The sequence below is a fragment of the Camponotus floridanus genome, unplaced genomic scaffold (assembly GCF_003227725.1).
Source record: "Camponotus floridanus strain SB8 unplaced genomic scaffold, Cflo_v7.5 scaffold193, whole genome shotgun sequence".
NCBI lineage: Eukaryota > Metazoa > Arthropoda > Insecta > Hymenoptera > Formicidae > Camponotus > Camponotus floridanus.
In genome coordinates, this window is record NW_020229318.1 from 71,866 (window position 1) to 83,666 (window position 11,801).

The following is an 11,801-nucleotide window of genomic DNA, read 5'->3' on the forward strand; positions in this document are numbered from 1 at the left end:
GACTCTCGCGAGAGGCGAGCATGGGGTCGGGATGGTAGCGAACTATCGCGTGCGAGTCCTTCGGCGATATAACGTTCCTCGGATGTGCGAGAAAGACGATCGAAAGAACGAACGTTTTTAAAAAAAAATGATTCTTTATTCGTACAAAAGTTTGAGCGATCTATGTATACTTATACAATGCTTTAATATATAATGTTTTAATATATAATGTTTTAATATATATAATGTTTTAATATATAATGTTTTAATATATAATGTTTTAATATATAATGGTTTAATATATAATGCTTAATATATAATGCTTAATATATAATGCTTAATATATAATGCTTAACATATAATGCTTAATATATAATGTTCTAATATAATGTTTTAATATATAATGTTCTAATATATAATGTTCTAATATATAATGTTTTAATATAACGATTTAATATATAACGATTTAATATATAATGATTAAATATATAGCGATTGAATATATAACGATTGAATATATAATGATTTAATGTGTAACGATCTGTAAAAACGACCCGTGAAACGACCTGTGAAACGACTTGTAAACGACCGGTAAACGATCTGTAAATGACCTGTGAAACGATTTGTAAAAAGAAGCGATGAAACAAAATTCATATACTCAAACCGACGCGTTCGTTTATTTCGCTTATATGCGACAATTTTTATTCTTAGAAGAATTTAATAATTTTAAATTTCAAAACGACCTTTGAAACGACCTGTAAAACGACCTATATATTAAATACAATGGTGTTACGCAGGAAGCGTAAGAACCATGAGAACAACACTCGCTACATGCTATCATATGAAAGTTGTAGAACCTATACAGGGTCTACCAAAAGTGTGGAAACCCCTAAATATCTCGGAAAATATACGTTTTACAGAAAAGTGTTTCCAACAAAAGTTGTAGGGTTTAAGAAGATCTATATACTGATTCTATCAGTTTGACCTTGGATGGCGTCGTCAAGGTCAGGTCAAGGTCACATTGACTTTTTTAAATGACACCCCCTACATTTGATTGCATATTCTTATAGCTTAATTCAAGAGCTTTCCAAAACACTATAATAATGTTCATTTTATTAAGTACTTTGCGAGTTATGAGGGTTGAAATAATTTCTTAATTTTACATAAACCATAAAATATCTAGTAAACCATTCATTTTTCGATTATCTTACCTTCATACTTTTATGTACAAATTAATGAGAGGAATCAATTGGTGTAAAGAAAACACATAGTTGTTTCTAAGAAAAAATATGTAATTTGCAATTAACAATTCCATATTTTTTCTTAAAAACAACTGTATGTTTTCTTTACACCAATTGATTCCTTTCATTATTTTGTACATAAAAGTATGAAGGTAAGATAATCGAAAAATGAATGGTTTACTAGATATTTTATGGTTTATGTAAAATTAAGAAATTATTTCAACCCTCATAACTCGCAAAGTACTTAATAAAAATGAACATTATTATAGTGTTTTGGAAAGCTCTTGAATTAAGCTATAAGAATATGCAATCAAATGTAGGGGGTGTCATTTAAAAAAGTCAATGTGACCTTGACCTGACCTTGACGACGCCATCCAAGGTCAAACTGATAGAATCAGTATATAGATCTTCTTAAACCCTACAACTTTTGTTGGAAACACTTTTCTGTAAAACGTATATTTTCCGAGATATTTAGGGGTTTCCACACTTTTGGTAGACCCTGTATATTGAATACAGCGGTGGTATTGTTGTGCCCGACGTGGCACAGGGTGTGGGGTAGCCGGGAGTTTCAAGTTAATTTCCTGAATTTGATTGCAACTCTTTATTATAAAATTTCTCTCACACAAATATGTTCATTTATTCGATATTAGTCAATTTCTTTTCAAGCTTCTCTTCTTAGCCTCGTTCTTAGATTTAGAGCGTCTAACAATTTCGTCGAGTTATTCGTCGCACAATATAGCGGTTAGCCCTCGGTCTCGCACTGTTAACGATTGATTTATTATTTACGACTGTCCGCCGCGGATTCGCAGTGGACGACTTTTATTCTCTCGATTTTGAGGATTTTTTGGAGGGGATCGCCTAGCGACATGACCATGTATGGTCATGGAGGTTTTTTCATGGCGTCCAAAGTCCAAGTGCAAGCGAAGGAGGTTCAAAGTTCCCTTCCCCGTTAGCGTTTTCGCGTTTCCGGTGAACGTTCTTGCGTGTGGTTCGCTGAGTTAGCGGTTTTGCGCGGTTCGCGACCGCTATATTAATACTATCAATAAAATAATAAGTTATATTCTCTCGGGCTATAACAGTATTCAGGAAGCGTAAGAACCATGAGCACAACGCTTGCTACATGCTATCATATGGAAGCAGATTGCAGAACCTATATATTAAATACAGCGGTGTTACGCAGGAAGCATAAGAACCGTGAGGAGGACAACACTCGCTACATGCAATCATATAGAAGTTGCAGTTACATTCCGTCATATGGAAGTTGTCGGCCCTTTAAAACGACCATAAAAGTGACTTATAAATGACGTATAAATGACCTATAAAAGTGACTTATGAATAACCTATAGATGACCGTGTAACCGAAAGAATGCACCGACACGTCCGTTGATCAAAGATTGTCTGGAACGCGTTACTAATAAAAACGAAATCGATTCTAATTCAAACGTTCGCGGAAGAAAACTAAGATGCGAGGTAGCGAACAATATGAACTGAATAAGTCGAATGGAATCGAGTTCTATCGCTCCCAGATCGGCAGTGGTCGGCAAAATCTGAAGAAGCGTTCAAACGACGCGCGCAAGGGACGATGCGGGCGGAGATCGGAAGTGAGGGAAGGCGCTGTCTTTTGGCGTTGTCCTTCGGCGCCGTCCTTCGGCGCCTGTCCTTCGACGTCGAGATCGACGAGACGTCTAAAATATATAAAGCGCCGTATTAATAGTTCGTATCGAGATACGCGAAACGAAAGAGCGGCGCGATAGACGAAAAGAGATCCGTACCTCGTTTAAAACTTGCTGTTGCCCGTGAGGACGGGGCTCGCGTCGCCGTACCATATTTCCACGGGAAAATCGTCGTCGTGGAAATCTTCAATTTTGAACATGTTATCCGAGACGAGCGGCTCCATGTCGAACAATCTTCTCAACCGAAATATGTCGGCGTATATGTTAGGTGAGCGCTTCTCCCATTTCTTATAGGACGGCCGGTCACACCACTGCGAATCCAAGAATCGACGTTGCTTCCGTCTTATCCGCTGCGTCCAACGCCGATGGTATATGTTTACGAATCCTCTGATCTCCACATCCTTCTCGAACTGTAAAAAAAATGTCGCGCGATCAACGACCGTCATATTTTTCCTCGAAGGAGAGCGAAAAGAATAAAGAGAACGGTGATGAAAGGGTACTTACGTTCCACGTTACCGCTATGTTGAGGCTCGCGTCCATGAGATTCTTGATGTATTTTATTTTCCAGGCGCACATCCACGCCATGAACATGCATCCGTGAAGCGTTCTTCGCAATCTCGAAATCTCATCGTAGCTCATCGTTCGCGCGAAAAAATAACTCTGAGAATGAATACTGAGTGCACTGGGAACACTGGGAACATTTAGATCCCTATTTTGTAACTTGTTATTGTACGACATCGTTATACTAACGACTCTCTTACGAATGATTGTTTAATGACAATTTGGAAAAAGTTATTCTATAAGCATGTCGTTCAGGTACGAATGACTACCTCTGCTTAACGACGTTTTTTAGAAGGTTGGTACTATTTTTCTATAGTATGTGTAATGGAAATCAGATTAGATTTTCAATGTTGGTAGATTAGATTTTCAAGATTTTCTCAGATGATTTTTTCAGATTAGATTTCTCAGAAGATTTTTTCAGATTAGATTTTCAATGTTGGTAGTATGTCACAAACGGAAAGCAATTTTTCAAGAGCAGCCATCCGGTATAATTTTTTAAATAATTCTTCTGGAGTTTCAAATGGATTACTTGCATCTCTCAAGTTTCTATTCAATCTCCTTAATTCTTGTTTAGAATAAATTATACACATAAAATAAACACACGTGCGAGCAATAACATACTATATATCTATATCGGAGTGTAAATATATATATTATATATTCATATTTAATTTTAACACATATTTATTATATTTAATAAACACATATTGAAACGCTCACCGATTTTGTAATTCGTGTAATATTACTTCAATTAATACTCGATTCACGTTCATCCTTTTATTATAATTTTAAAAAATAATTTTTTTTATTTGTGTATGCGTGTGTGATATGTAATTTACATATATCACATTTCTTTAATTGTTGAAAAGAGAAAAAAAGTAATTACACATTAATAATAACGTTTCTCATTAATAAAGTTATGAATTAGTTTTTATCTCAAATTCTGTTGCAAATTGTAAATTATTTTAAACAAGTTTGATTTTACAAAAAATAATTTCATATGTCTATAGTTGAATAATAATATAGTAATATGTCTATAGTTGAACAATAATATAATAATATGTCTATAGTTGAACAATAATTTCAAAATTAATTACAGCAGTATTAAATACAGCGGACTTACGCTATTTGAAATAACTCCTTTTTTTTATTGAAGACCGATGTATTATTAATTCGCACAAATAAAATTTCGACTTGTCATGCGGATGTACCATAGTAGATCTCAATATTATAAGTTAAAATGTATCTTATAACGACATCATTTTATTTAACAACACCTCTCTGGCTGTTGTTAAGTTTATGACAATTTCGTCGCCATTTTATCATTAATTAACAACAGTTACTATTTACAGAATAAGAAAAGTCATTCGTTAATGACAATCGTTACATACAACATCGTTAAGGCTTACAGAATAGGGGTCTTAGAATACTGAGCGCACTTAATAGCGCGATCGCGAAACTCGTTCTGAGGAAAAACAATCTCTTGACGTTAATTTATACCTGTGATATTACTATCGTAGAGTTGTTATAATTCTATCGAATGCTAACGCGATAATCTAACGCGGTATGAAAAAAATCGCGCAACGCGGAAATATAACGAGGTAATTTAATGAGGCGCGATAAATTCTCGATTGCTCCGGAGGAAGTGTCGGAAAATGCGTTTAACCGCGCACACGTTTAACCGCGTACGCGCGATACAAGTTAACGTTTATTCGCTAATTAATATTATTTTAATATTATTTTAATATTATTTTTCTTAGTATTAATATTCTTTTTTCTTAGTATTAATATTATTTTTTCTAAGTATTAATATTATTTTTTCTAAGTATTTTCTAATTATTATTTTTTTAGTATTATTATTATTTTCTAAGTAATAATATTTTATTAATAATACTTTTCTAGGTAGGCGATAAGTCGACGCGCGCAAGATAAAAAAGTCAGTCGTCGATAAGTTGATAAGAGTACGCGCAAAACTAATCTACGATGCAGAAACGCGCGAGGCGCGCGAATCATCGCGCGATACGTCTCTGTTCAGATGTCGCGCAACTGATCGCTCCAATTGTCGACGCGCGGCCTTACCGTCATTCACTATCTTCGCCACGCCGGCCGCTCTGCCGATCAGCGATCCTAAAGCTCCGAGCGCCGGCATCAGCGGCAGGAAGCCGCCGCGGGAAGAACTCGTCTTCTCGTCGTCCTCCTCCTCGTCGAGGTCGTTGTCCTCTTGTCGCCGACGCTCTTCCTCGCGCCTCTTCGCGCTCCGACCATACCCATTCCTAGTTTTGTCTTCGTCTTCACAGCCGCCCATACGGCCGACGCCGCCACTCTCTCGCCGAGAGTCGAATCCCCGGCCCGGATACGCTCGAACGCTCTCGCTCCGAGCGCTCGATCCGCGACGTGCCGATCGACGAGATCGCCGCTCCGCGAATAGGCGATGTCGTGCTCGCGGCAAGCCGCGTCCAGCGGATTGACGCCTCGATCGTCTCGCGCAAGCCGCTTCGCGAGACGAGTACCGGGATCGCAAAACTGATATCCCGGTATATGTAGTTTGAACGGAAGAGCGTTTATAGTTCTATTGAGCAAACCTCTACCGCCGACGACTGCCATCGCGGCGTCCTCCGCGTATCTCATACGCCTCGATTGCCGACGCGCTCATCGTCACGCCATTTCGTTGTCCCCGCACATGCCGCAGTCTTTGATGCACGGCGGCGGACCGTCGATGTGCGTGTCTTGCCACGGCTGATTGTGATGCTTGTGACAGAGGCGATAACGCTGCACGTCCGGATCGTCCTTCAGATGTAGCAATCAGATGGGCAATCTATCCCACATCCACAATCGATCGACGAAATCGCCGTACTTGTCCAGCAGAAGCTTTTTCGGAATGTACTGCAACTGATCGACGCTGAGTTCGAGAATATTATAATCGTTCACAGTAGGGAGAATACAGGGGTTGGACAAAATAATATGAACACCATAGTACAGTTTGTTGCATGTTGGCAACACTGCTTCCGTGTAAATAATTCGACGCGTATGTAATGCACAGTTTATGTGGCAGGTCTTGTATGTTATATTTCAGTGTTACGCTTTGTTCTGCGACGGTTATAACAAGTGATCGGTGAAATGCATGATCTCTCAGACTTCGAAAGAGGGCAAATTGTTGGTGCTCGGTTAGTGGGAGCGTCTGTGACGAAAACAGCTGAACTGTTTAACGTCTCACGAGCGACAGTATCCACGATAATGACAGCATACACAAAACATAGTAAAACATCATCGGCGAAGAGGAATAGTGGAAACCAAAAGTTAACTGACAGAGACCGACGAACATTAAAAAGGATTGTGGCCAGACAACATAAAACTACCGCGGCAAAAGTGACAGCAGAACTCAACGCTCACCTGAGTAATACTGTTTCGACAAGTAAATGGTGGCCCAACACATTATTAATAAATAAATATTGTGTATATGTCAGGTGTTCATATTATTTTGTCCAACCCGTGTAGATCGGTTCTAACTCACTTTTTCCACGAGTGCGAGAGAGAGATCTCGTAGAGCGAGAGAGATAGAAAGATATTTGAGGGGCAGGGTGACGGCGGCGGGGGTGAGCAGGGGGTAGGTAGGGCGAGGGGAGCCGCTCGCCGTCGGGTGGGTAAACGGAGGGTCGTGACGTCACGCGGAAGGAAGGGCGGCGCGGCAAGGGGGAGCGGGCGGTAGAGGGGTTCGACATGAGGGCGAGAGAGCGAGGAAGAGGGAGAGAGAGCGCGCGCGTCCCTGGATACGGCGCGTCGGGAGCGTCTCTGGACGCGGCGCGCTAGGCGCGCGCGATAAGCGACGATCGCCCCGTCGGGCGCGTCGCGCGCGACGCGCCCGACGGGCGACCGCGGACGCTTCCGCCGGTTCGACGCGCGAGACGGAGATAGAGTCGACGTTAATAATAAATAAAATATATGCGTTCGACGCGAGCCTGGAAGAGATATAATATGCAATATACGATTTATATAACATACGATTTTATATAATGTATAATATACGATGTATATTAGATTTATTTCGAGAGGAGGGAATTCGTTGCAAATCGAGGAGAGACAAGGGTGACGTAAATCAAGGAGAGAGAATAAATTACGTGTAAAATTTTTGTATTATGTCATGAAGTTACATGCGTAGATACATACGTCGAGAATAATATCGGTACTCGCGATCGTTTCGTCTCATTCGAGCGCAGTTATACGAGTAAGTATACGGTTCGAGATCGCGATACATTTATTCGTCGCGCATAGCGTTTTATAAATTGTGATAGAGTCCGAATAGCAGAGCGTGTAACTCTCAGTCAATCAGATCGTTTGCGTTGAAGTGCTCGTGCCGACGAATCGCGTCCGGAATATCGCCGGGGTGGTCGATTTCCGTCGCGATATCTAGAAAACGCGATAACTTAGCGTCTACGGTCTCGAGTATGCCGGTCAACGACGCGATGATGCGATTGACGCATAGCTCGAGAACGAACAGCGCTTTCATGGTGGAGTGCGACAGAGCGATGCGATTCTTCGGCATCTCGAATCGCAACGTCTTCAGATTGTTTATCTTGCCGAATCGAAGCGTCACGGTTCCAACGATTATAGACGACGGAGGGCGCGCCACAGCCTCGTTCAAATCGTTCTCGAAATACGGCAGTATATCGTTGCGCAGAGCGAGCAGATCCTTCCACATGTCGAGCGTCAGAGATATCTCCTTTCCATGGCAGTCTTCTAGGACGATGTCGACTTGAGATTCGCGCTTCACGGCTACGGCGATGTCGATGTACTTGTACGCCGTCTTGGTTAGCGGATATCGTCTTCCTAATATCCGAATCGGATGTCTCGCGAAATTGATCTTGCGTTTGAACAGCCAGTTTCTATTCCATCTGTCGAGATCGGAGAAAAAAAGACGACGTTATTATACGAAATAGTCGATCGAGGTGGAGATCGAGAGCGCTCGGGCGAGGTAACTCGCGAAGCGTCGCGCATACTCACTCGTCCTCGGTGTACAGTCGAGCTTTCTTGATCACGGGCGGAGTGTCGGAACGATCGCGGGTGGTATCCTCGTCCTTGGCGGAAGCCGCGTAATCGTCTCGACGGTTAGGCGGGGCGACGAAGGGGCCCGCCATCAGCGGCGCCGACGGAGTCGCAGGCGTTGCGGATGAGTCCCCGAACACTCTGCGGTACTCCTGTCCGAGTCCGGCGAACATGATCGGTCTCGCGAACAGGGCTTCGATGTTCGCAGGAAAACATTGCGGTGGCGACGGCGTCGTTAACGTTGGTTGTCGCGAGGAGAGAGAGAGATTCATCGGAGATGCTCGCTTAGAATCGTGCGCGCGTTAATCGCGAGTATCGTTGGAAATGTCGCGCAACGATCGAGACGCGCCTTATATACGATGCAATCTCGATCATCGTCTCGATATCTTTATTCTCGACGCGTGCGTTATGCGCGTTAATTAATGCAGCGGAAGCGGTTTAGAACAGCATATTAAATGTAATCTTAACGTTAGGTTTCAGGATTTCCTGATCTTAGTCGTCATCGTCGTCGTCGTTGCGCGGTCTTTCGAAGGACGCATATTCCAGACGATACAGCTTGGAGACGAGTTCGCTCAATCGATGCAGAGAATGCCATCGGGGGGCATTCTGTTCCCAGTACTAAGATCGAAGGGATCGGCCGAGATTATCGCGTCGATGAACTCGCTGTACGCGTAATACTCGAGTTTCTTCAGAAAATAGAGATTACCGTCGACGTGCGGAAGGCAGCCGTTATCGCGGATGGTATCCCGGAAACGTATCCCGCAGAGCGCCGTGCCTCGCGACGGTTATCGCCCAGTTCGTTTATCTCGGCTATTTTATCGTCGTTGTATATGACGTAGCTGCGCCCGGCGTGCGTGTTTATCGCGGCGTTTATCCTAGCGTCGCGGGGAAATCCGACGTATTCGACGGATCTAGGCCATCCCGCTTTAAGATGAAAATTCGAATCGGCGAGGTAGACGTAGTCGCCGGCGAATATCGCGATATCGCCCGAGGTCTCTGATAAATGGCCGATACGCGAGCGAAATTGCGGGGGAGAAACTTGAAGTAGTCGCGAACGATAAGGGCGCTCCATAGCGTCTCTCCATCATATCGATGGGCCACACGTTGCATTTACGCGCGACGTAGTACAAGCGGACGATTCATGATTAGCGCTCCGTATGCGCTTCAAGGCGCATAAATCCGCAGTATCGGAGGGAGCGAGCGGCGTCTTAACCGTCCTTGCGGTTGTCGGTGGATCCGCGGGCCGTCGTCGTCGTCGTCGTCGAGGCCGTTGCCGTCATAGTCGTCGCCGCGGTCGTCGGAGTAGCGTCAACGATCGTAGGATTCATCGTCTCTCTCGATCCGTAGAGATTTCGCACGTTTATGACGTCCTCTCAGCCTTAAGCGGATATCGCCTTTCCTCTGAAGGCGTGTACGCGTACATGACCGAATCTTCCCTCATACTGTGAGTCAACCCAGAGTGTGACCGATCTCGTGCATTAGTGTCTGAAGGAGATACAGCCTGTCCGACGGGGGCCTGGTCAGCGTGATGTGCCATGGCTCCATCTCGTCGACGTGCATCTCGGTCATCTTGATTGGGCTCTCCGTCGGAAAGAACGCGTGAACAATGACCGATTCCGGTCCCGCGAACGGCGACGGGCACGAGCCCCCGTTGTCGCTGTTCTCGTATGCGTGAGCGCCGGATTGAAGGATATCAGTATATCGGGGCGCAGCGGGAACGTCAGAGAGGATTGCTCGGATCACAGAGCGAACGCGCTCTGAGTCGTGCGCAGAGTATCTCTGTTCGCTAGTTTGAAGTTTCCACGTGAGGTGCGTCCTCGGCCACTTTCTCGTCAACGGGCTGTAAGCGTGAATGTCCGCGACGCCCGCATCGCGGCCTGCGCATGACGCGAATCGTTTCCACGGTCAGACGCCGTTTCCCGGCAGGCCGTAGTATTCCTGGAACAATGATAGCGCTTCGCTCAGGCGGTCGTGTTGTCCAATAGCAATGACTGCTGATGATTCTCCTCGTTCTCAGAAAGCCGTAAGTTCGAAGATAACGGGACGCTTCCGCGACGTCATCATAGGTCAGTGCCGCGCCGCGACGGCTGCGAGCAGGGATATCGTCAGCGCAAGCGANTCGAGAGCGCTCGGACGAGATGATTCGTGAAGCATCGCGTATATTCACTCGTCCTCGGTGTACAGTTGAGCTTTCTTGATCACGGGTGGAGTGTCGGAACGATCGCGGGTGGTATCCTCGTCCTTGGCGGAAGCCGCGTAATCGTCTCGATGGTTAGGCGAGGCGACGAAGGGGCCCGTCATCGGCGGTGCTGACGGAGTCGCGGGCGTCGCGGATGGGTCCCGAACAGTCTGCGGTACTCCTGTCCGAGTCCAGCGAACATGATCGGTCTCGCGAACAAGGCTTCGATGTTCGTAGGAAAACACTGCGGTGATGGCGGTGGTGACGGCGTCGTTAACGTTGATTATCGCGAGAAGAGAGAGAGATTTGTCGGAGACGTTCGCTTAGAATCGGATGGGCATTAATCACGAGTATCGTTGGAAATGTCGCGCGCAGCGATTGAGACGCGCCTTATATACGACGCGATCTCGATTGTCGTTTCGATATCTTTTTTTTTCGACGTGTGCGTTATGCGCGTTAATTAATGCAGCGGAAGCGGTTTAGAACAGCGGTTTAAAAACAGCATATTAAATGTAATCTTAACTCCATAGAGATTTCGCACGCTTATGACTTATGTCCTCTATGCTCAGTCTCGGATATCGCCTTTCCTCTGAAGGCGTGTACGCGTACATAACCGAATCTTCCTCATACTGTGAGTCAAACCTAGAATGGCCGATCTCGTGCGTCAGCGTTTCTGAAGAAGATACAGCTTGTCCGACGGGGCCTGGCCAGCGTGATGTGCCACGGCTCCGTCTCGTTGACGTGTACCTCAGTCACTTGATTGGGCGCTCCGGTCGGAAAGAACGCGTGAGCGACGGACCGATCTCGGTCCCGTGAACGGCACCCGTGGCGGCGGGCACGAGTCCCCGCTGTTCTCGTATGCGTGAGCGCCGGATTGATAGGATATCAGTATATCGGGTTGCAGCGGGTCGCGCGAGAACGTCAGAGAGGATTGCTTGGACCACAGAGCGAACGCGCTCTGAATCGTGCGCAGAGTATCTCTGTTCGCTAGTCTGAAGTTCCACATGAGATGCGTTCTCGGCCACTTTCTCGTCAATGGGCTGTAAGCGTGAATGTCCGCGACGTCGCATCGCGACCTGCGCATGACGCGAATCGTTTCCACGATCAGAACGCCGTTTCCCGGCAGAC

General features: G+C 44.9%; 1 protein-coding gene across 1 annotated transcript; it reads right to left on the reverse strand.

Annotated features, from left to right (window-relative positions):
- Positions 1-7,531: 7,531 nt before the first annotated feature.
- Positions 7,532-8,887, reverse strand: LOC112637686. The gene is made up of 2 exons (XM_025407893.1): positions 8,453-8,887; positions 7,532-8,343 (listed from the first exon to the last, which is right to left on the reverse strand). Exons 1-2 carry the CDS (start codon positions 8,764-8,766, stop codon positions 7,770-7,772), a joined length of 888 nt encoding a protein of 295 aa, XP_025263678.1. The 5' UTR covers positions 8,767-8,887; the 3' UTR covers positions 7,532-7,769.
- Between the last annotated feature and the right edge of the window lie 2,914 nt (positions 8,888-11,801).

Excerpts from the sequence above, each read along its gene's own strand:
- LOC112637686 (XM_025407893.1), bottom strand. The coding sequence starts at position 8,766 with ATGAATCTCTCTCTCTCCTCGCGACAACCAACGTTAACGACGCCGTCG. Across the intron at positions 8,344-8,452 it reads CGACTGTACACCGAGGACGA|ATGGAATAGAAACTGGCTGT; the intron begins GTGAGTATGCGC and ends CGATCTCGACAG.